General features: G+C 30.1%; 1 protein-coding gene across 1 annotated transcript; it reads right to left on the bottom strand.

Moving 5' to 3' along the window:
- Nucleotides 1-11,445: 11,445 nt before the first annotated feature.
- Nucleotides 11,446-26,815, bottom strand: LOC116768293 (protein argonaute-2). Its single transcript, XM_032658972.2, has 22 exons — nucleotides 26,656-26,815; nucleotides 23,429-23,463; nucleotides 22,140-23,107; nucleotides 21,712-21,885; nucleotides 21,495-21,583; nucleotides 20,565-20,664; nucleotides 19,920-20,040; nucleotides 19,457-19,596; nucleotides 19,090-19,253; nucleotides 18,151-18,244; nucleotides 17,959-18,063; nucleotides 17,690-17,820; nucleotides 17,213-17,327; nucleotides 15,513-15,680; nucleotides 15,319-15,426; nucleotides 14,186-14,305; nucleotides 13,935-14,024; nucleotides 13,607-13,735; nucleotides 13,207-13,313; nucleotides 12,945-13,038; nucleotides 12,497-12,699; nucleotides 11,446-11,909 (listed from the first exon to the last, which is right to left on the bottom strand). The coding sequence occupies exons 2-22, from the start codon at nucleotides 23,436-23,438 to the stop codon at nucleotides 11,813-11,815; spliced, it is 3,327 nt and encodes a 1,108-aa protein (XP_032514863.1). The 5' UTR covers nucleotides 23,439-23,463; nucleotides 26,656-26,815; the 3' UTR covers nucleotides 11,446-11,812.
- Nucleotides 26,816-27,004: the final 189 nt, after the last annotated feature.

Genomic DNA, 27,004 nt, shown 5'->3' with positions numbered 1-27,004 from the left:
TAGTTTACTTAAATGTATATTAAACTTTTTATATTATCACCCTACCTAACAATTATTAATTCACAAGTGATAGTAAAGACGTAGGTTCTGTTTAGGGAACGAAAAACGTGCCGTATGTAGTGTGATAATGGAAACTTGTACTTAGCATACATCAGCAAAATGTCACAACGTTACTGATTATAAATTACACATTAGTTAACCCACAGATTTTGTATTCTTCTTAAATTTCATTTCACAATGCTAGTTATTATTATATATCTATATATTTTTTCAGGTCTAACGAAACATATTTTGAAATTTCTAACTATTGCTGCCGTAAAATTTTTTAAGTCACACATACCTTATAATTATTTTTTATAAATTGAACTATATATAGAGATGATAATTTAATACAATGTTATAGTCATTTGGATCGAAAATTTCTTATAACGTATAAATAAATCTTATCAACCCGTTCTGCGTTAGTAAGATTTAAATCAGGGGATCCCAAACTTATTTTGTCTCCTGCCCGCTTTCAAAATAAATTATTTTTTAGCACCACCATTTTTTCTATAAAACCATTGCAACTTATCCTAGCTAGATAAAATACAAATCACCCTCAGGCCTCTACACGATGCCCTCATTTTTTCTGGGTCTCTTACTGCCTTCCTTTAGAGAGAAGAATAGGTAAAAAAATATCCATACTAATAAAATCATGGATCTCTAAAATTTGCAAATAAATAAAATTGATATTTTAGTTACATAAATAATTTTTCTCGACATTTTTTTACTTTATAATATTCAAACCCGGTAATTAATTTCTGTATATTTATATTAAAACTAATGAAAATACTTAAAAAATTAAAACAATTAACAAAATATGGAACCTTAGCCTTTATAAAACTGCTTACAGTTTTGACTCTACTTAAGTAATAATTTATATAAATTATAATGTTATTGGTATTATAAGAGTAGGTATTAAATATGTATACATGTAGGTATACATTTTAAACCATAATATTGAAATATCTTATAAGATCATATAAAATAACTTTGGAAACTGTTCTGGCAAATCATATTTAACCTTACGAAAGTATTTATTGTAACATAGCTTATGTTTTCCCATAAATAAATAAAAATATTATTAAAAGACTTTAATCATTAAAATCATCGCCAATAAAAGTCCATATTTATATTGAAGAAACTATTGTTTTTAAAAAATTATTATTCTGAACGAACCTTACAATAATATGGAATAAAATACCCGTATAAATTAATACATATAATAAAATTACTAGCGCTATCTGAACGATGAATTATCTGCATCCTGTTTATCACAAGCGTAGAGCAGATCAAATAAACAAAATAATATATCTATTTCACTATATTACATAATATTTATTTCTCGATATTATCATACGACACGTAAAATGTTTTTAAGTCAGTTTCTTGAATGAGAAAAAGCTATTTTTTGTAACTCTATTCTTAGTATGCGTTTCATCCTTAACATCGGTGATACGTTGAATCGGTTGGTGTTTAGTAAGACGATGGAATTTGTACTATAACTGTATGGATACCACACGTTTGCATCGTCACAGTTCATACGAGGCGTTTCCAGTTTATGTGAGGAAAATTTTTGACGCTCCACATTTAGTGTGACTATGCAAAATCGTGGTAAGCACATTGGCTAGTTTAATAGTGGTGAATATAGATCACATAGTAGAACTAATATTACCTTAACAATATTAATAATCTAACGATTTTATTACACTATATCAAATAACCTGAATCAAATACTTACAAAGTTGTAACAAAATCAATAATTTGCACAAAGTGCTCGATTGACATCAATATGACATCGTATTAGTATCTATATGTTAATTATTTAATATTACATAACCTAATCATTATCTTGACCTTACCCTCCAAATCGCTTCTAGAGGTTTTCCTCCTGAATTTTATTCAAACATAACTAATCTCCTTCCAAACCAAATTTTTATTTTTCTTCTTCTATGCTACCACTACCTTACTATTTCTCTGTTATGAATGCATTAGGTTTCCTTCGTTTATTATTCGTCTTGTAACCAGACTTGCATACATAGTGATTTCAAACTCCTTTCCTCACTTTGGTAACAAGTAAATAAACTACTTCTATATTTTTTGATATAGTAATTAATATCTATACACAATTAATAATTCGCACCGACTTCAGAATTATAAAAAAAAATGTTAATAACTTATAACTCGAACTGAAACAAAAAACATATTACTAAAATTGAATTAATTATTAATATTAGGTTTTATTTATTTAGCTTTTATTTTCTTGTTGAAATCAGTTTTTTCAACTAAAAAATATTTTATAAAATTTTATTTATATAAAAAAAAAACTTTGCTAAAATTTACTTTATGCTTCATTTTCAATGTTCCTTTTATCTATATTAGTATAAATCTATATTAAAATAAATAAAGATGTATTTTCTGTTTGTAAAAATAAAATAACAGCATTTTGCTCATGGACATAACATGATAGATAGACATAATAATAATTATTTTATAATTTGTTTGTTTATTATTTGTTTATAATATTTTAATTTCTATCAGATTGTTCCGTTCAATTCCTCAACCGGCTGAATCGATTTTGAATGGAATTTCCCCGTAAAATAGGCGAGATAGTAATAACTTAGTTACCTTTATTTTAATAAAATATTTTAATAATTTTAAGTAATAAAAATATTTTTTTTAGAGGAATAATTTGCGGATAATAATAGTAATAAATAACATTATAATCGGGATAATGGTCCAACAGTAGAAATATATCAGAGAACTAGACAGGACGATTTGTTTCCCATTTGAAATATTAGCAAAAACACAACTCTAATGTATTTTTTAAATTAATTAATTCCATACGGATAATAAAATTTAAGATATCTCTTAGCCTTCGATATATTATTCGTTTTACACAAATTTCATAAAATTCCTCATTTATGACGCAATATCAAGAAAATAATGTCCTTTAATATTGTATTAAAATCATTTATATTTATATTCTATTTTTAACTTTCGTTGGAGTTATATATAGTATCGTTAAACTTAACAAGCACTTAACTATCACAAGATAACATTCGACCAAGTAACATCAAGGTATTTTATACTGTACTGCTAACAAGATAAATTAAAAATTCACTTACCTCTACATATAACAGAAATAAATAACTTCCGATTCTTTTATCAGTTGCATAATGTATGTTAATGCAACGTTTCAATTCCATTAAAATTTCAAATTAAGGGGATGTTATAAAAAACTTTGTATTTTGCAGACGGCATATATTGACTTCCGCATATCCACTCGTGAAGGTGAATGCCCGCAGGCCGCGGACAATGTCAATCAGTATATGTGGTGCAAAAACATAAAATATCCGTACAAGTAACATAATTCTTAGTCAGAATTCATTATCCTTATATTCTTTGTCTAAACGTAATCGATCAAAGTCATTATAAATTGATTGTGTTAGAATTAATTGATGTTCAGAGCTACAATATTTTTTTGTTTATTTATTATTATGAGATGTTAACATTTAATCACTAAAAGCCCATTTTCTGAATATCTTTTAAAGAAATTACCACAGTTAGTGTCTTTTCATACTATTTTTTATGTGCATTTAATTCTATTATTAAAAACATTACAAAGAATCAATTTAAATAGGATTCAGTATATTTTTGTATTATAAATTGCTTTTTTCTTTCTTCCGCTGACACTATGGTTCATAAGTATAGAGAGTTATTCAAAATTAACCTAATATTTAAATAATATAACATGACCAATATCACAACGAATTTTTTAAGAATTTGTACAATATTTTCCATCAACAGGTTTAACATAAAACTTTTCAACCATCTTTTTCGCACATAAGAATGACACATACTATAATATACTATGATTTTCGTGTATGAATTGGTGTTGCCATATAAAGTTACATATATATGTTCCTCTCCTAACCAAATTCCGAAATTCGCAACCACACAGAACAAAACCTAATAGAACATGAAAAAAAAAACTTACATCACCGAGTAAATATTTGAGTAATTACGTATTACAAAACTTACGCTAACATTAATATTTTTATGCAGTTTCCTTTGTTATAGATAATAATTAAAATATATATTACGTAAAACAGTTAACAAGTAGCCTTGATTGTTGTCCAAAATGAGAAACTTTAAAACATTACAATTTATTACAGCTAAATTTAAAACAATGACCGTGACATATTATTAGGTATTAACAAGTTTATGTAACAAATTATTTTAAGGTTTTAATTATAACAAGAAAAACCTTTCGAATTGTATTAATGAGATGATCAAACATAACTCATTTTATCAGGAAACATTTGAAAAAAAAAACTTTATAAAAATTTATTGAGTTTTAAAATTATTACCATATTTAAATTTGGTATTTTTTTTTTACATTCATATATGCAACGACTGTTACCCTTGCATCGGATGACTTGATGAGTTTGATTTAAATAACCTTTAAAATTCCAAAATTTCAAAAATAAGGTCATATTTACAAAAAAGGAGGTGGTGATTTATGTATAAAACCGAATTGGTGAAGAACGAAAACCGGTTGGACAGCATTTTTTTGATATTTTAAATATTTTGAAAAACTTTACAGAATTGACTCTTAAATAAAACAAATATTTCTTCTTTCAAATTTCAAAACATTAAAAGTAAACTTTATACGGGTTTATATAAATAAAGTATAATAAACGACACACAATATTTAGTTGTAGACATTGATAATATAATTGCTGAAACTAGCATATAAATGTAACCTAGACTATACTAGACCTTAGCCGGTTATAAGTCTACATGATAAAATACGTGAGGCCTTGAATATGACGAAATAAAAAAATAATGTTAATTCATCATAACATTGAATTTTCAAGCAAAATTTGAGATAACACGAAAAATATTAATGAATAAAAGAATTCGTACTCGCATAAACTTGAACCTAGCGGGACCGAACTTCCGGTAGGAAATAAACGTGTTTAGTACTTAAATTGAAATTAACATAAAAGTTAATTAAAAATGATAGAAAAAAAAACAAGCGACTGTTTAATATCTAATGTGACGTTTAGGAACTTTTGGATAATTAAAATTATAAAATATATATTTAATTTAAATAAAATAATGATGAAGAAAAACGACGTAACAATAAGAATTTTGTTGAAAAAGATATATTTTTTTGTTTAAAATGAATAATGTAATTATAATAGACAGTTTTTATTCTTCGATATATTTTCTATTATTTTTTAATTATATTGAAGCGAGCTCAGAAACTACCGCATAGATTCTTTTATACCAGAATACCGCATGGGATCTTTTTACTTGCATCTTTAAAGCGGGGATCTCCGTGATAACAAATTACTTTTGAACACTGATTTCCGTATTATGGGACTTTTTAAAAAATCCTCACCTTTTAAAGGACATTTAATGTGATACAGGAATTGAAATAAATATATATCATAAAACTTTCATTAATTCTAAGAATTTACGTTAAAAAAATTACCTTTTATTTAATCACGTAGGCCGGTTTATGAATGACAAACTGGAAATGCTTCGTCTTTAGGTTGACGATTTGAGCTTGAGATAAAAGAACAATTTTTATGTAAAAGATAGTATGGTCATCATTTCTGTAGGCTATACACATTATTGCTAAATATGACTCGATCCTTGAAAGACAAATTCAAGGCAACCAAAAAACAGAAAAAGAATATGATTTCGTCTTTTATAACTAAAATTGTATTTACAGCAACACTTTGTGTATGCTTCGACGGCATCATACAATATTATTTAGTTTTGAACTATTCACAGCTCACCTTCGCGCAACATTGAACTTGATGGTAATGCTGACATTGGCCCAATTATTGTCTATGGTTCAATGATCGGTGGTGTCCACAACGGATCACTGGTCAAAAGGTTAGCCAAGCGGAAAATGATTGTAAGATCCATAATGGCACTTAACGTCTTAAAAATTATGCGTTGAACAAAGCACCTATTTTGTTACATTCTGTGTCATCAGATTGTAAGTGCTCGTTCAATATCATGAAATCATGCGTGTAATAATTTCAGCAATTTAATTAAAAATTGAAATAAATTAACTATATTAGCATTGACAGCACAACAACGTTCTACTTGAATACGCTTTATTCATTCTATGATTCGTGACCTACAGGTCCTGTCCGTAGGGGGTATATTATGGCATTTAAAAATGCATCATATTAAGGGATTCGTTCACCGACAAATTCGATTGGCTTTAACTATAAATCCTTTAACAGGAAAGCTAACCAAAATATATTTTGTGGAATACCCCTGAAAGAAATTTGAAAGGAATAAGCATTTTACACTTTTTTTAATTGAATAATTCAAATTATCTGATGGCAGTACCTTCGCAGTCACTAAACACGAGGTTGCTGACAAATATTGGTTGTATATTTTAATATAGGCTTTAAGATATATTGAGCTAAATACTGTAATAATATGGGAATCTAAAAAGCATCAATCCAATAAAGGGCTCTAAGCAAAGTGTTTCAAAAAATCGTATGCTGTCATGATCAGCACAAAACAAATAATACAATCAATTTATTCGTTCGTACTAAACTTTATGTTTTAATTCGGTGAAGGTTTTGGTATGGTTGGTTTTGGTTTGGTTTTGGTAAGGAAGCTTTTATTTGACAAAGGACTCCGTTATCCAAACATCCAAAAAACATCCAAACTGTTTGGCCAAGAGGGTATGAGGCAACGGGTTCCTAAAATTTAAATTTTGTGTCAAGTATTTTCGGGGTGAAGTCGGAACCATATATAAAACATTAAATTCTTCTATTTTTAAAAACAATATATCATGAATATATAAACCAGACAAATTTGTGAACTAATAAGGAACTGTAATTATTGACTTAACAAAGTTTCAATGCGTGCATCACATCTAAGTTGAACTTGTCAATAGTCAGTTAGCACTTATCATACCACTTCAAATATGTTTTGTTGATGGACAATATTTTTTATTAAGTCTCTTTAATTAGCTAAAAACCAACTTTTGCAAGAGTTACCACGTTTAGCTGCATCTTGAGCAAAACATATTATTTTATCTTTTAGTTTTTTTATATATTAATACCGAACATAAAAAAATCTTGTATATAATAAAAATAAAATTTGTCATAATTAATAAGTATAAATTTAATTTTTATATAGTTTCTAATTATACTTTAACTAAAACTAACTTACTGTTGGCCAAATTACTCAAATTTTTATATGTAAGTACATTCACAAATTAGTATGCACCCGAGCTCCGTACCTCGCCGATTACTTCATAGAACAAACAGCTGTTGACTTAAATTCTACCGAGTAATTTAATGAGGTCAAGTTCACATGTCACACAAATTACTATCATTGATACAAAGAATCGCAATAGTTAATAATACGTAGTACATAATTTGAACTTTTAATTAGAAAATATACGTCATTAAGTAAAAAAAAATTTAATACACATTTAGCGAAGTAGCGCATATCGATCACTACTTAGCCTCATAATGAAAATAATTGAGTGAGTGAATTTAAATTTAACCTGGCTCTCTTTAAAACAAATCTTTTAAATTTTGAAATAAAATCTTTTCTTTTTAAACCATTCATGCCTAGATCTTTAAATAAATTATTTCGCCAAACAATTGCATTACTATTGGAACACACTCGTCTCGCAGAACAAAAGCGTATTAAAGTTTAATGTACGTAATGACATTTTAACTGAAATATCTTAAAGATTAACGGAACTCTATACATGGTGTAACAATGTCTGACATTTCAAGATCATCAGAAAAACCACTCGTGTATGTTAATTTGGTTCTTTTATATTTTATTAGACAAACATATGTAGGAAGGAAGGAAGGAACAGAAGTTGGACCTTGCTCCTACTTCCGACGTTATAAGAACTTGTAGTGACCTCTGATCTAAGTTACATTTAATAGAATTCAATAAATATGTGTCTGTCTCTTGTAATGCTCACGCACTGATTTCATTGGACATCAAACCATTTTATTGCCTTATATGCTGAGACCTATTTACAAAATATTAAGTTAGTGTGTAGGCCTATAGTTGTAATGAAGAACTCCTTTTAATATATATGATAGTCAGATATAGATACAATTAGTTTTATGTAGCTTCCGTTGCCCTGTTTTTATATAACTAAATTTGTTTTTTTTTTATTAAATCACATAATATTGTGGATCAAATTTTTTATGAATAATAAGTTGGTTTTCTAAATAAAATATCAGTACAAGCAATATACGACTATTTGATGTACATACGAATAGTGCAAATTTTGCAAAATGTTAGTTTGTTTTTTAATTCTCTACTCTTCTGATTGAGAGGATTCTGCACACAATTCATCAAGTGGGAATTTTTATTTAAATTATAAGAATGACACTATTTTTTTTTATAGTAATTAATGTTGACTTAACATAGTAATAATGTGGAAATTATAATGCTACTGATGATTTTATCTCCATAATTGAATTTACTTAGCCTGAATATTTTTATTGTTGATGATCACGATTTTTAAATGCCCTAAATCTGATTATAATTATGATTTATTGTGAGCAATTTTTATTCATTTATCAATTGACTATTCAATAGATCCTATTGGAAATCCCCTTAAATAGAATTCACGACTGCTTACCTACATAGGTATAAGTGTTCATAAAATTAAAATCTCACATATAATTTTCGAATAAAAATAACAAAGGTAGCTTTCTCTTTATTGTTATTTTAATTGAAATGCATTTAACACGCACTTGGCCGAGATTGTTTCCATTGTACATGAGAGACGGTATATCGCGACGATGTCAAGGCCGCCGCAAAATAGTGTAGGGCAGGAAATTATTCTTTTGTTTTCATTGTAGATACTTTATTCATAAACACAAAACCTTGGTAGCTGTTCTGATTCAAGAGCGATGCATTTTCATGTGAGATAAAGCCTAACAGATAAAATAAAATTGAAAAGATTTATGTAAATTTATTTTCTAATTGGGAAAAAGATAGAGGGTCAGTTTTCAAGCAAAATAATTATATTACATAACATCCAGCACAGTTAAATGCTTTTAATGATCAAGGACACAGCGATTTTTTAAATATTTCATATTTATACATAGTTCATGGTAGTAAAAACGATTAATCTGGCCACGTATGATGGACCCACTCACGTTAAAGGGTAACGTGCAGTGTGTTTCTCGAAAATCCTAAGAAAGGATCGAGGATGCAACGACACTAAATGCTGGCCTTGCACTTTACTTCTCCGAGGGATAACAACTGTCAGAAGGACATTTATATTTTTAATGCACAGATCCCTCAAAGATACTGACATAAAGGTTAGCAATGTATTTGGCTAAAATAGCGTACCTCATAATCTTACAAGATTGTGTTTATTGTAGTGTACGTCAGGTCAAACCTGTGTGCGAGGACGCGGTGATGACTATGTCTCTTACCAAAGTTGCCAATACTAAAGGATAGCAAATCGAGGTAAGGAGCATTTAGATTAAGGATTTGGGGACTAAAATCACCCGATAAGCTTTCTTAAAGCTGAAAGTCTGTTTCTGATGAATATCTTTTTCCAGAAGCCTCAAAGGAAGTGGCTCGTCTGAGCCCCAATGGTGTATCTAAAAGTATTATGAAAAGGAATTAAAGTGCATAATTCCTGGTGATGTCATCTGCGTAACCAAATACAGCCGATAAAAGCGGATAATTAATATGCATCAAAAATAGAGTTGCGGAGAGGTCAGACCACTGAAGAACCCCATCCTTGACCTCCGTTGACTCAGACGAGATCAATGGCACTCCACCCTTAACAGCAAAGCTGTCGGAAAGAACAGAATTACAGCAGATCTGCTCAAAACATTCAAAACTACTCGTTTGAAAGTGGTAACAAAGCTTTTTAATTTTGTTCTCTGCGATAGTATTACACCGGAAACATGCAGTAATAGTCCTAACCTTCAAAAAAAGGATACCCCGTTGAAGAAGTGCCCAATAACTCTCATGAACCGTGTCTACAAGTTGTTCTCGAGAGAACATAATTCGTCTAGCCCATAAACTCTATTACTTCAGCAGACAGGAATATGCAGAGGTTTCGATACTATATTTATATTACTCTCCGGCAGTTCATCCAAAAGACCTAAAGATAAACCCGCCACTACTAAGCCTTCAACTCCATCCTAACCTGCTTCTTGTGTATCTATGGATATGTCCTATTGACGACATATATATACGTATAACCGTTGAAGTTTATGCGTTTTAAAGTCTAGAACCAATGATATTAGGAAGGCAGACACAAAATAACCACGTTAACAGTTAACAGCAATGGACTCTTAAGATAGCGTTGAATAAAACAACTGTTTGTATTTTATTGATTAATTTAATAATTTGGATTGATTACAGTCGACGTCGATATTTATATGACAAAAATATTTCAATTTGACAAAACTCGGCTACATGGTTATATAAGTCTATATATAAATTAAAACTACAATGGCTTAGCTTACTTAAGGCTCATTCACACTGACATGGGCAATGATAAACATTAGCAATGATCAAGAGGCTGATTTATCGGAGTTAAAAAAGACAGTCACTACCCTAACCAAGACTTCACGTCCTGAAATAAAATAAAATTAAAAAAAAATTATGTATTGACTAAAAAAATATCTATTTAATTTTACTATGGAAAGTGGCAAAGGTATTCATAGTGTCCTGCCTCATAAGATATTAACCGCCTTGTTAACACAGATGTTATCAAAGTTTTACTGCTATTAAGACGAATGAGGTTTTATTACATAAAAGATTTTTTTTCAAATGCCGACTATTGTATATTTGAAGCCAAAATATATAAAAATATACACAGTCCAATAGTTTGCAATGATTTTGAATAATTTTTCACTGAGACCATATACATACATTATAAGATTTGGGTGTATAATTTTGAAGTACTTGTATTCTTGCTACTTACAAAGATTAATTTGTCATGGAAAATTGTCATCTTACACATGACAAAAATTACAAACACAAATAGGCAGGAATAATTAAGAGTGCAATCAAATTTTCCCGGTATTTCTGGTGTATTAGATTTTTATTGTGTTTAACTTTAAGTTATGATTGACAATAATTCATCAATACTATTCACAGACTAACATCGATATGATAAGTTTTTATAATATGTTAAAAATAAATAAAAAATAGTTATATTGTTTGATTTCGATATCTGAAAAATCACCACTTAGCTTAGAATAATTAAATAATAACTGAATATACCAGTTTTTTCGACAAATTTATACCTGAACATACATCTAACACAAAAAAATATAGGCCCTTAAAAAGATATCATACAAGAAATTTAAAACATAAAGGAAATATAGTTGAGAAAGGAAACATAAAGGAAATATAGTAGACGAATGAGATACAAGAATAATTTAAAAAAATACTCACAGAATTTAGAAATGAGATCATCACAATATTATTTCATTGACAAAAACCCTTAATGGGATTTCATACATACTAATAATTTAAAATTTTGAATCATAATTTTTAACTAAAGCTTGGTTTCCAAAAAATATAGTCTAACCTGCAATGATCCTTTGTTGCAGATAAAAAAAAAAAACATAACGTCTTTAGATTCAACAAATAATTTTTTTTTTTTGATTTCTGTTTTTTTTTTCAAATAACTGTTTAGGCTATTGTTAAAAAGTTGTTATAGGTATAAAATTATATATATATATATAATATATGATATCGTTTAAAACTACACGAAAAACATGCGACTGCAATTTAGCATTTTGTCCATGACGCGAAGTCTTTTCGGTTCCTTTTCCAGATCGCTGTTGTTGAAGTGATCGCCGCTGAAACAAGAATTTAAGATATTTCATTTTGCTGATTGAAATATCCCTTGGAAACAGCGCGTGAATCCATACATTCGTGGCTAAATAGCTTAAACGCCTGTATAAAAGTCAAATGTGACCATTTTGAATAGATTTTTTTTTGGCGAGACTAATTAATTTGAAGGTATAACATTAGAAAACTTCATTAAAAATTGCCTTTTTTATAACACTTGCTTGCTCCTTGCTCCTGTTAATGAATTTTCAATTTAACCTATTTGCATTTTAATCAAAATAAAGCTCAAAATTTCTTTATTGTTAAAAAGATCATTATATATATTTTTTTTATTTTATTTCTTATAAATTTACCTGTAGTGTTAAACAATATATATAACAAATAGGATGATCAAAAAATTTTTATAGGTACTAATAGTCTTTTTTACTTTTACACTTGTTACCAGTATCAAAAAAAATTGGTGTTACCAGTTTATATTTAATTTATAAATTAATAATTAATTAAATAACTACTTGAATCGTTGAAAAATTTAAATTCTTTAAACTGTGAGTAATCAATTTAAATGAGGTTATATATATATAAGGTATATACTTACAATGTAAGGGATCGAGCTCTGAGACACGCTAAGTGCGCGTAGTATGTGGGCGTTGGGTATGAAACTGATCTCATGCATCTGGAGTACAAGTGACACAAGTAATATGTCAGCTGTTCGACTTCGTCAGAAGGAAGACCACCGTCGTTAGCGACCGCGTGGTATCTCGTAGGACGAGCTGTACCTTTGAGAGCTGAATGGGACACCTGAAAGTTTATAACCAACAATCAGTATCATATCAAAAAATATATTGATTATATTAGCTGTGGTTATAAGGTTATAAGTTTTTATTACTTATATTATTAGTAATCGTACAAAAACTTTACATCGTCAAAGTATAGAGAGACAATTTTCAGGAATTTATTCATAGCTCTTAATAAATTGGTTTATGAATGATAACTGGTAATTGTTGATAGGGTAGTTAACGCAATCTTTAAAATTAGAAACGCACCAAATAAAAGTCAAGTTCACTGCGATGAACGATTTCTGTGTCGACCACTGTACCAGGTTCAACGTTCTGACGATCATGCTCTCCCAAAAAGAACCTAAAAAAAAACGTGTTAAATAAATATAAATTAAATGAGAAATAACCAAAATCCGAAACGAAATATGACAGTAATTAAAAATATAATAATTATGATAATTTACAAGTTTTTAATTAATTTTTATAAACTAATCAAACAGTACTGGGTATATTTTTAGTATAATAATACCTCGTATGATGCCTCTTCTGTACCAACAGGAAGAGAATTTCCGGTTTCCTTTCTTGGTCCAGGCGACGGTAGGCCTTTTCAATAGCAACCAATTCACTGTTCATAACCTGTAATAAATTAACACAACTATTACAAAGACATAACTTTGAAAGCCAAGAAATAGTTTCCAATCGACTTTTTTTATCATTATATTATTGAAGGCAGTATCTTTTTGTAAGTTTTAAATTCTCCTATACGGTATTTTTAAATCACCTGCAAAATTTACATGAAGGAATTTATACATTATAATAAGTTACATAATGTTTATTACTTGTCTTAACAAAACTTAGATTGTTCTTAACAACTGTATTAATAGATATTTTTTTATTTATAGTCATTATTTTTACGAGATTTCATATACCTGAGCAAACTGTCCCTCCGACACGCCATCTCGGAACACATATATCTTCCTTGGAAGGCATCTTTGATTCTTTCTATAGACTTGCAAGTGATCAAAGATCATGTCTTCGAATTCCACAATAATTTCAGCCTGTAAATAGGTTTTATCAAAAATTAGGACAACGCGATGTTTTAACATTAAAAATATATCATTAATATTAATACTATATAAAATTATTTCTCTTTTTTTGAGCAATATCAAATCTTTATCATTAAGTAATCTTCAATTATAAAAAGTAGAAATTATAATTTTTGACCGTATATAAAAGTTATATCGTTATAATTGCTACCTTTGGTGTCTGTACGCTGAGTTCGATGTTATACTTGAAACAGAAATTGTCAAAAGATGCTGTGACGGCTGCAATACTGGGAACTGAGGTCTGGAAATAAATAAATATAATTTTTTTTTTTTTACACCACATTATGACAGATTAACTATAAATTGTCGTTTTACTTAACGTATAAAAAATTACAGTAATGTGATTTCGACCAATCACAGTTGTTTGAAATTAAACAATCATATGAGATTCCAAATTCAAACCTGATCAGGGGAGGGGTGAGTGACGTCAGCGCCAACCAACATAACACCGCCTTCACTGATGCACCTCGGTATGGATGACGCGTCCAATGCTTGGTTCACACCCATCAGTTTTGAATTAACCTTTAGTTAAATAATAATATAATAAGGATACGGAAATATTGGAACTTTAAATGTATTATTTTTTTTTTTTGGTACAATGAAACTTCGAGAAGTAGCCTATCAAGCGATTAATACACTTAATATGTGTAACAAGAAAGTAAAATTATGGGGCAGATCGGTCGAGGGTATTTTGGATTTAAAATATTATATATTTTTTTTATTAAAAGACTTTATAAACGACCAGAGACTGTATTCTACTAATATTTACAATTTATTCAATATATAATCGCATATTATGTGAAAATTGTTAAACCAAAAAGAGAAAATTAAAATGTGTATGATGAAAGACAGTAACGAGCCTTCGTCCATATATATATACAAATAATATAAACATATTACATAATAATATAAACATTATATATATAATAACAACTGGAAAATCCTTAACTATCAATCCAGCTATTACTGATAGTATCTTAGTGACATCCTTTTCACCCATATCAAAGGTAGCCAAGTTATAATTGGAAGGAAACAGATAATCAGACCGACTGTTCCAATCTGTTGCTTCCCATAAGGAAGATTATCCTTTCATTCGGATGCGAAAAAGGTATAAACCGAAAGGACCGATAATTGCCAAATTGGTAAAAAGCAGATGGAAGAATTCAATTTTTGTTAATCGTGGGCAAACTCCAAAGTGTGTCCTACAAAATACTGAGTGACTGGCTACCTTAGTGCTTAAAGCTGACTACATTGATTTTAATCAAATCATGGACACCAATAAATCTTTTTGCACGTCTTTTCAAAGATGCCAACTTGTGACAACAGTATTTCAGATACCTCTGAACTTGTGCATTTTATATACAAAAAGGCTGTACCAGAATGAAGTTCTACTGTATTGTAGCGATGACAATTAGTACCCTTGCAGCTAACTTAGCTTAGCTAAATTAAAATATATTTTAAAGCCAAACCGAACATATATATATAACATATATATAGGTATCATATTTATATGAAAAAAAATATATTATCCTTACCTTTAAAAGTATATTACGTATGGTTTGATCGCTCATCTTAGCTTTTGCTGTGAACTCTTTTATGCATTGCGTTAGTAATCCGACCTCCAACTCCGCTATTTGTTTAACCTGTAATAAAATTTACATCAAAATTTAATAAAAAAAAAAAATATATTAAAAATACATATAAATTTAATGATTGTTGAATATATTACTTTATGATAGCAATTCTTGTCTCTTCCGCCTACAATGATGAATAAGAAATTGACACCCTTTTCAGATGCAGCATACAAAGTTCTCTTCAAATCAAAAGGCTTAACATTGAAGTTGTAATACTTGGGTGCGTTCACAGTCATCCCCATCTGCTTCCCGATACGGTTTATCTGAAATGACAGAGTAATATAAGGGCACGTAACTTGTAGTAGTATATATTTTAATGTCAAAAGATTTTTTGCCGGCAATGGAGGATGCAAGAAAAAGAAGTTTTACTCATAAAACTATAATCAGGTTACAATTAAGACATAAGTAACTATATTCTAAAGAGATGTCTGTAATTAGATTGACTTAAGACTGTATGTATTTTTAAAACAAATTTCGCATTCCCATCGATGGGTCAGCGTCGCAATTTACTACTAACACCATTAATGTGCTATAAGGTTATTCCTAAGCTCTGCTTACCTAACAAGTTCAAAAATATTTAGGATTTGTACTAAATTTTCATTATCATATTATAAACACAAGACAGTCTAGCAGCATTCCAACCTTATTTATATATTACTAGGTACAATCCCCGGCTTCGCACGGGCTCTTTACAAAAAATATAAAATGGCCTATTTAATTTTGAGAATTATTAAACTTATAACTTTCAAATGGTGCGCCCGATTTAAATGATTTAAAAGGTAATTTACAGATACTCATGTAGGCTTGAAAACGAAGTAATTTATTTTGATAAGACTCAACGCCGTGTTTATGTAAATAGCTTTCCAATAAACGCTTTAGGAATGCCTATTTTTAAAACTTGTAAAATGGATATAGTATGTTATCCTTAAGGTATAGACGTATGCCACCGCGGACTTTTCTGGAGACCTGTATAAGATACACAATTCCACCATATATTATTTTGCTATATCTCAAAGACTTAAGGCAGCGTTTTCGTTAAAAGCTCTCAGACGTCTAATATTTTCCCGACATCTTCAACAAATATCGGTAATGTACCCACAAGTAAATATAAAAACTTAACAAATTACATACTAAAGCCTTCCTCGAGAATCACGCTACCTTGTGGTGATAACTGTTTGATAATCGGTGAAGTAGTTTTTCCGTTTATCGCGAACATATAGACGCGGCGAGGGACTTTGTTTTATAATATGTATTGATAATATGATTGATAATATGATATGTGGTCAAAAATGTAAACATAACTTTATTCAAGTGTCTAATATGGATGTAATTGTTTTATTCTAATTCTATTGTACATAAGATTTTTTTTTCAAGAACTTTTCAGTGGTTTATTGTAGAAAATTATACATTTATATACTTATACGATTGTTATTAAATTAGGCAACCAATTTGAATGGGGTTTCAGATACTCCTAGTGAGCTTTATTGAACTCATCCTTCATTCATTTGTTACAAAATGTTAAGTGTTTGTTATTTTTTAAATAGTCAGTTTTAAATTTAGAGGTATTTATTTTTTGTGATAGAAATAAGTATTTAGGTCTGAAGAGCGAAATTTTAAGTAAATTGTAATATTTTAACAGAATAATGTCAATTACTGTTTCTGTTAATGTCACTAATAAATTCGATATTTTTTGTGTGGTTCACTTGAAGTGGATCGTCAGTATAGAGAATTCCTGATATCGATTCAGTAATTTATAAAAAAATATCTCTCAATGAAAATGTTTAAAAATACTCACATTTTGCATGAACTCTTCGCATCTACAAGCATTTGGATCTGCATCAACTACTATGAGTCCCCAGGATTCCAATGCGCTGGGTTTTAAGAAACGATTGGCCTGCCACGATCCATTCCTGACAAAAAACAATAAAATTAACATCGCACTATATAAAAACAAAGAAAAGATGATTTAAAAGTGTATTATTTAGCGGATCACATGTTAAGAAAATTAAATCATTTAAATTTCCATTATTTGAGTTATAAAAAAAATGTATTTTTATGCTCTAACAGGAGACATGTAAAAGATTACTTTAAATGTTGAAGGTAGTTACTAAGAGAACTACTAAGGTTTTTTAAGGATTTAATTCTAAGCAAAAAAAAATTGTTCTAGCATATGTATATATATATGGAATAAAAAAATTATGGCATATTTCAAAGTCTTTATCCAGTTAAATGAAACTAAAATCTTTTATATCTTTTAATATTATCATCAAACCTGGGCACGACCCCTCTTCCAGCACCAACATCTAACTTTGGCGCTTGCAAAATTTTTGCATCGACTTTGAAAAAGTCCTTCTCAATCTCCAATTTAAAATGCTTGAATATTGGATTTGCTGGATAATTCATCTGAAATATAAATAATATAACTTTTATGATTTGCATTAAAAATATATATATATTTTAAAGAATCAAATTAAAACTTCTTGTATATATAAAGTTTTATATACATTTTATAATTTATCATATAAAAAAATATATACGTACATTGTGTATAACTTCCTTAATTTTCTTCAATCTCTCATTCGGCGGAGTCGCAGCCTCGCGTACCATAGTCTGTAGCTGTTTTTCATTCAGTTGCTTGTTTAATGCCTGTTTAATTAAGTAATATTAATTAAGAACATTTTATAGAAGAAAAAGAAATGTCTTGCAAAATTTTGTATAACTCCTTTAGGGTACCTGGCCATAAGAGACTTGAAGTAATTCCATTGGGTAGAAGATGTTCTTGTTTTTCGGACCGACCCACAAACAATTCAGGTTTGGATATTGCAGTCTGAAAATATAATTTGTTTGTATATTATATAAGTACTATTTAGGATTAAAAAGTCGTGGTGGCCTAGAGGTTAAAGGCCCGCCTCTCATACGTGAGGGCGCGGGTTCGAAACCTGACGAGTACCAATGTGATCTTTTCCGGGTCATATGTACTTTCTAAGAGTATTTAGACACTACTGACGGACGGTGAAGGAAAAACATCGTGAAGAAACCTGGTCTTATAATTACAAATTACAAGATTGAAATCGCCAGCCCCTTTTGAGCAAGCGTGATTAATGCTCTAATCTTCTCCATGTGAGAAGAGGCCTTTGCTCAGCAGTGGGCTCCTATAGGCTGACGACGATGATGATGATGATGATGACTTACGATTAATATTGGTTAGGTTAACAACGAGTTCATTTAAGTAAATTTCTAAATAATAAATTTTATTTTGCCTTCTTTTGTATATATAAATTATGGGGAATGAGCACTTGTTAGCACGCTACATAGAGTTACCTAAGGAAAAAATTATTTTTCTCAATGAATATTTAAAAAGAATTGTTTCATTTCTTATTGATATTTAAAAGCAGTTGTTTCCATTTTTTAATTAGTTCTTTGTTAATAATTTTAGGCCAAGATTGAAACTTTCATTATAAGATGGCATAATTATTCCATAATGAATATTCTCACTGGACGATCAAGTAAAAATTAAAATTTTGTATTAAAGTTTATACCAGTACAAACTTACACACGCCAGTCGGTCAAAATTAGTCAGACACAATCTCTAAGCGGCGCGACGAAGACAAGTCTATTTAATAACATTGAAAACGATGAAAGAGAATAAAAAAATGCTATAAAATAACGAACCTTAATTTTTTCTCAGTAAGGAAATAGTTAGCCACCGACATTCTCTTGGTTTTTCCACTCGCATCCGTCATTTCAAATGTTAATTTACTCGGAGGATCCTGTACATCATTGACAATGTATTCACGTACTTTGCCACTACTGTCGCCTCCTACAAACGCCTTCACCTAAAAAACAATTTTATTTTATTATGAGATGGAATTTTTTTTTAGATTTTGATTTTGTCTTTTCCCAAAAATTATGATATATTCATTATTAGCAAAATGTTAAAACTAAGTATGTTTACAAAAAGATAAAAACTAATATTAAATGATTTTTTTATGAACATATTATGCTATTTTTTCCATACACTAAACGCAATGTTGCCAACCTTAAGTCCCTTTAAATATTGCCTGAATAATTCGACATTATATCCCCTTTGTTGTTCAAGGCATTGATTTGGATTCAATTTAAAATCATTCATGTAAGCCTGCAATACAGATTGAGTCCGCGGAAAACCTTTGTGGGCCACTGAAACATAATTTACATATAACAATTATTGCAAATTTAATATGTAAGCGAGATTTAATAAAACAACAACAAAGTTTAAAAGCGGTCACAAAAAATTATATACGACGAAATATTTAGGTTAATGTGAGATTAATACTTACTTTTGATTTAAACTTTTTTTATTATTTAAGTGACAGGAAGATACAGACAAAAAAAGGGTCTTTAATATAATTTAATTCTAAGCTCGAAATTCCTTCATTAAGTTTTATTTACTGCTTTAAATTTTAAATTTAAACTGATATTTGTATTTACAAGTTTGAGTTATATATATAATATTATATTACCGTCGATATTTATGAACGGCCGCCAAGTGAATATGGCCGACTGGAATAGACCCGTCCACATTTCCAATCCAAAACCTAAATCTATTGGATTCTGTGGACGTTTGAAGAATTGTCTTCCGACCTGTACACAAAATTATAACTATATATCTCAATAGATTAATATTATTTTTTTTTATTAAGTTTACTTGTCTGCTGTGAGAGTAGAAAAGTTGTATATAAATTAAATTATTACTTAATCAAAGTAAAATGAACACTTGTTCAAATTTTATTTACCATGATTAGCTAATTAAATAACTAAAAGAAATTAAAATTCTAAATTTCCATAGAAAATAGATTACTCGGGAAAAAGAGAAAAAATAAATAAAGATAATTAATATATATATATATACTTTTTGTTTTGGTATCAAACTTATGACTTAGTACAGAGGAAAAAGCCTGCCAAGTTTCTATCATATAAATTATTTTAACTTGCCTTATTATTTCTCTTTGACTCATTATAACTTTTTGTCAGTAAAGTTAAGCCTTATTGAGTTTTTAGTATTATTTGATTGTAGTAAATAAATTAATATGCAATATGAACATTTTTGTCGCTTTCACTATAAAAAAAATTGATTTTTCGAAAGTAAAGTATAATTAAAAATTTACCTTAACATAATTTTCAAGTGTGCCCTGTTGTAAAATAACATCAATGGCCTGTATAGCTTCGCTGGGCGTATTCAAAGAGGAGTCTCCAGTTTTGATGTGACTAAAATAGTTCAGAATCACAACACACACTATTAAAAAAAATAAATAAACAAAAAACATGGAAAATGACATTTACTGATAACCGAGTTTCTTTCTAAGGATATATATATCCTAAGATGGATCCGACAATACCACGACGAATAAAAAAATATTTACAATAACACATTATGTCTCAGAAAAGGCAGCAAGAACAGAAGGACCCAAAACATGAGGTGTAAAAAAAAGTGTCAACAAGGAAAGTTCCAAGATGGGAATTATTTTGAAATACGAAATGTATTTTTTTTTTTAATTTAACAGGTTGAATATAAAATAATGACGTGTATACAATTCCGTTATATAGAGCATTTTGTTTAAATTACTTTAAACATCGTATTTGTATCATACAACATAATTTTGCTAGATTTCTAAATTACTTTTTGATTGTATTTAGTAATTAAATCCAAAATTATTAATTTCATAAATATGCTTTTGACGCTCCGTTCAGAGTCTGGTAAGGAACTGCTATCATTTCGTGTAAGACATGACACCGTTTGGACGTAACGTAAAAGATTAACTTTTTGAACAACTATAGATATCAATTAATTATGTAATGTGATAATGTATTCTGTTTGGAACAAATGTTTTGGAAATACGTTTTTTATTTTGTTTAGTCAGATAGTTTGAAAAATATATAATAAATTACCCAGTACATTACTTAAGTTGGATTGTCACTTATTTGTCTGGAGATTTATTTGTCCTCAAACATCAGTACGTCAAGTCATTGACAGAAATCGACTAACATTAGCGCAAGGACTATAACAATTTAATTGTAAATAATAAGCAAATGATTACTTTAAGATCCTCCCGAGATCAATTACGCCAGTAACCTTCAATGACACCTCGAAGGGCATTTTAACTTTATTATCGTCAATCACCTCCACCTGTAACAAAAAATACTTGTATAAAATAAACACAGAATGACGCTATGAATAACATGAAAAACATATTAAATGATAACATTCAGGGTCATTTTGTGACTCACAGAGTCCCTATATTGTGATATACTCACATCATAACTGACTCTTTCATCAGGACCTTTCCAGAGAGGTGCTAAAGTGTAACAGTTCTTCCTTTGGTCGAACGCAATTACAGATTTAGGAAAATATTGTTGTTTCACTACAGCAAAAGCCTTCTGTGCAATTTTCTTGGGCTTGTCGGGTTTAACCGAAATATCGTAGCGATGCTGAAAATATAATTCATTTGTCATCGAAGAAAAAAATGTATTAAACGCATAATTAAATTTTAAAGCTCGTAGCTTAGGTTTAGAGTTAAAAGCTAATAGAAAGACAGTGAGACGCGTTAAAAAATCAGTAGACTGTGTAGAAATAAAAACACCGGCATTTGAGAGTAAATCAAGGAAGGAAGTCTCAGTTTCAAAAACTGGTTAACAAGCAATTGATTTTGGTTTCAACCTGTATGACATTTATTGATACTTACAACTTTGACATCCTTAATTTTCATTTCCAAGTAATTGGTCAAAACTTTAATATTTGTACTCCTGACCGAGCGGCCTTCTATTCTTGCCGGTATTTTATACCGGCTTAATGCACCGCTGCTCGAAGATGATGCTATAGAAGCAATACTCGATGACCTGCTTTGTTGCATTTGTGAAGATTGTTGCTGTCTAGGTCGTGATTGAGCTCCATATTGCTGCTGGCCAGGGTGTTGCTGTCCTGGGTGTGATTGAGCTCCATATTGCTGCTGGCCAGGGTGTTGCTGTCCTGGGTGTGATTGAACTCCATATTGCTGCTGGCCAGGGGGGTGTTGCTGTCCTGGGTGTGATTGAGCTCCATATTGCTGCTGGCCAGGGTGTTGCTGTCCTGGGTGTGATTGAGCTCCATATTGCTCCTGGCCAGGGTGTTGCTGTCCTGGGTATGATTGAGCATCATATTGCTGTTGGCCGGGATATTGTTGCTCAGCAAACTGTAGCCCTTTTGATTGCAGAGGAGTCTGCTGAGGAACACCCCAACCTCTGCCCCTCCCCCTACCTCTACCGAGTCCTGGAAATTGACTTGTGCTCCCCAACGCCGGAGACGTAGACGGCTGCGTTGTTACCGCCGTAGGTGTTATATGGGATTGCGTTTCCTGCTGTAATGAGATATTTTTTTGTGCAATATCTTCAGACAGCATTTGTGCTACAGTCGTAGATTTCTTTTTCCTAGGACGCCTTTTTTTTCCTTCACCCAAATCGAGGCCTAACCCAATGGTTTCTTCTTTGGAATCATCTTTTGGTTGCTCAGCTTGAGCTGATACAGCTTTTTCTTCGAGTGTTGGTGTAACTTGTTCAGTGCCAACTTCTTGTTTTTGTTCCACAGCAACTGTTGCAATGGATGTACTTGGTTGTGATTGAGATGATTCTCCACTCAATTTTTTTTCTACTTCTTGTGCATTTTTCTTTTTTCCTCCTAAAATATGAATCGGGAGAAAATGATTAACCCTGTTTTATTTGACAAATATTATGTTTATTCTTCTGACCACATTAATTAAATGTAAAACCTCGTTTAAGTATTTCGTAAATTATAGTAAAAAAAAATGTACAAAGATTAATTTAGATTTACTTATTTCTTTATTACTACTATACTTGTTACTTGATTTAATTTTCATATAAAAATACAGAACAAACATATTGATACAAACAAGAATGGAACCTGGAAACTACTGAGTAAAGCAAATTAAATTAATTATTTGGAATGATATATTGTATAATAATTCTGAAAATATCTGACCTCGTCCCATCTTTGCTCTTGTCTTAGTTCTTCAACTGAAACAATAATATATGTAGTAAATAACTAGTTTAAACTTTCTAAAATATTGTTTACGACTACTTTTACAAGCAATATCCACCTCAAAATCGCCACCCTGATAAAAACAAAGAAAATTCTTTCAAGGTAAAAATGAGGAGGAAAAAAACGGGAATATAAAAAATCTATGTATAGCCAACGCCCTGGGGGCCAATAATCTTAATCACCAACTAGCTAGGGCATTAAGGCCAATTCTAAAATTAATTCAAAAAAAAATCCATTAATTAATTTTAGAACCGCACAATATCACAATAAATTTAACCTGGCAAAAGATGATGTAGATTTCGATAAAAACCCTTTTTGAGTATTTGAAAACCATTTTTAAAAAATAACATGGAAAACTTCTCTTAACGAACAAACAAATTCACGACCATTTAAAAGCACATATGAAGTGCCCAAAAGCGTCAGACTATATAGGGATCCTGCTGGACTTAAACCTGAAATTCCTACTATCGACTTCCAGAGAATTCCACCAACGATAATAATAAGGAAATAGGTTGTCAGATTAAGAGAGAGACAACATGAATTAATGCTATTCACGCTAAAATGGTGTAACTTTCCAAAACTAGTTAGTGATATGATATATAATATAGGTCATACTCCATCCTTAGAAGGGATAGTAGATAGCTTTTTGTACGATCTTAACAAGGTCGATAACCAACCGATAAGTAAATTCAAAAACGGATCTACGACAATTATCTAATATCACGTTTGAATTGGCCTTTCCTAGTCTACGATTTTAATAAAACCCATTTGTCAAAGTTAGCTGCAAGCGTCTTAGAGGTGTTGAAATTGTGGCTCGGGTTTGCGCTGTCGACTGATTCGTGAGCGTTATTCAGGGATCGTAATAGTTTCGGGATGGATCTAAAAGGGTCATCGCAGCTCTATAAACACCTACGAAACCTGAAAAAACTTTATACATGTGCGGGGAGGAAGTTGGAACTGATAAGCATTTGCTGCTGGAATATAGAGTACTCCTGGATAGTAGTCAATATTCGCGTCGTCACGATAGGGTTTTAGAAATTATGCGTAAAGCGGTTAGTCTTTCGGTAGTCAGAGCGCAAAGGGAAATGCCCATAAACGAGCGATCAGTAGGTTTTGTGAGAGAAGGTAAACTAGGGCTATAAAATCAATCGACAATCCTTACTCTATCTTTAAACTGGCTTCGGATTGGACTTCGGATTGGTTTGGATACGTATAAGAAACAATATATAATCCCAGAGAATATTTGTACATCGGCCTCCAGACCAGACATATTTATGTATTCGCCAATTTTAAAGCGCGTTATGATAATGGAGCTTATGGTTCCTTGAGAAACAAACATCCCCGAAGACCATACCATCAAGGTCAATAAATATTACGAATTCACTAACGGACTAACGTCTTGGATATGTACGCGGCAGAAGTGGGAGCGAGAGGTATAACGGCCAAATCTCTCTACAACCTACTAAAAGACTTGGGCTTGTCCAGAACTAATATCAATTCATTCTTGGAACGTACTTCGAAGGAGGCCCTAGTAGGTTCTTTTCAAATTTGGTTAGTTAAAGGGAGGAGCTTGGACATTGGAGGTGAGCATTTAACGCGCGTTAGATAGGGGCCCCTTAAACCTACACCTGGGGCGCAAGTCACAGGCACTGTTGAAGCTCCTCTCCCTCAACGCAATGGATCTGGCATACACACAGTGAATCCATAGAATACTGAGAGGTTACATCTCATAAAATTACAAAATGTGTTAAAACAATAGACAAACCAATGATCTGGCAAGAACACCTGAATAATGTATGTCACTTCACTTAATATACAATACAATTGCAGTTACTCCATGGTATTTTGGAATAAATTGCAACCTATGTCTAATTCTCATCTCCATAACATTTCTATGTTACTGTTAAAATTCATGAAATAATGTACATTTTGCATCCATCCATACATTTAAGATTAAAATTAATTTAAGGATTAGAATACAGAAACAACTATTATCTTACTTTTTTTGTTATACAATTCAATCATATTTCTTTGAAACTCAGATACTAAAAAAAAATAGGAAATAATGATTTAATAACATACTAATATAATTTAACATCTATTTTTAATTTTTTACTAACAATTTATTAAATAATAATAGTTAATATAATTAAATAACTGTTTTTATAGACAAATCTTAGTAACGATAAAACATATATGTAACAAAAAAGATGTTATGAAAAATTTAATACTTCACTGTTTTTTATTATATTACATGAAACACGACTCTATAATTGAATATTATGTAAAAAGTCAAATTAAACAGTTAAAAATAAAATTATTATTTTTTATAAATACTAATATGTATAAAACAGAACAAAATTTGTGAATAATAAATAAATTCAAAACCATTTTTTCTGTAATTTATAAAGAATAAATTGACGCACAAGAGTAGGATTGCGCCTCACTTCAATAAAAAAAGCTACAAAGTATCTATTAATGCAGAACTACAATTGAATCACACAATTGTTAGGATAAAATGTGTGGTGGATTTAAATTATGTTTTTTAATGACACACAACTTTCAGCTCCAGGGAACTACTCACTAAACATTATTATAAATGTCAATTTTTCTGCTCAAGTCCATAAAGTCTAGTCAAGAAAAGTAATGAAATTTTAATGCTCAAAAATACTGACGGCAAGCTGCTTTACCTCAGCATACCTTCACCATCAATTGAGCTTTATGATACACATTATAAGTGATAAAAAAGCATGATAAAAATTTTAATTAATCACTTTGACAGTGGGTAACTTCCATATTCCTATATTTTGAGGCCTGTCCTTTTGAAGATATTTATAAATTAACTATCTAGAAATGCAGATATTCTATAATACATGTTGACCGGCGTTATCGAATATTCAATAATGGATACGAAGGCTAGCAATAGTAAACTTTTTATATTTATAATTCCTAATTCTGCTTTACTCCTAATAACAAATTAAGGATGATAGATCAAATATGGCTATAAGAAAGGGTATCATAACAATAACGATTGGTAATATGAGACCGTATGTTAAGATTGCTCAATTATTTCACCGTATTGCATTTCCGAAAAGATGGATGGTAGACATATTACAAGTGGCCATTTATAATAACAGCGAAAATAGATACAAGTCATTAATACTTACGGGTTTAAAATGTTGATTAAATTTTTAATAAAAATAAACGAATCAAAGCGAATGTATTTATCAATATTAATTATTATTTAACAACAGAGAATATTATGGTATATACTTGTCAGTTATCACTGTTCACTGTTCAGCAATTGTGATTTGTGAATGATTATTGACACAGTCGCAATTAAAAAAACACATAAGGGTAAATTTTACACCAAAGATAATATAGAGTTAATTTTACTTGCACTGATAAAGCAAATCACATAACAAAAACTCAAAATAAAAATAAAAGCTTTGTTCTTATAACGTAAGCATATTATTTTTTGTAACATTTCCATTCATTAACTTAATTTGAATTTTA

This window comes from Danaus plexippus, chromosome 4 (genome assembly GCF_018135715.1).
Source record: "Danaus plexippus chromosome 4, MEX_DaPlex, whole genome shotgun sequence".
Classification (NCBI taxonomy): Eukaryota; Metazoa; Arthropoda; class Insecta; order Lepidoptera; family Nymphalidae; genus Danaus; species Danaus plexippus.
The sequence above is the reverse complement of the archived record's forward strand: the minus strand, read 5'-3'. Positions and strand labels throughout refer to the sequence as shown.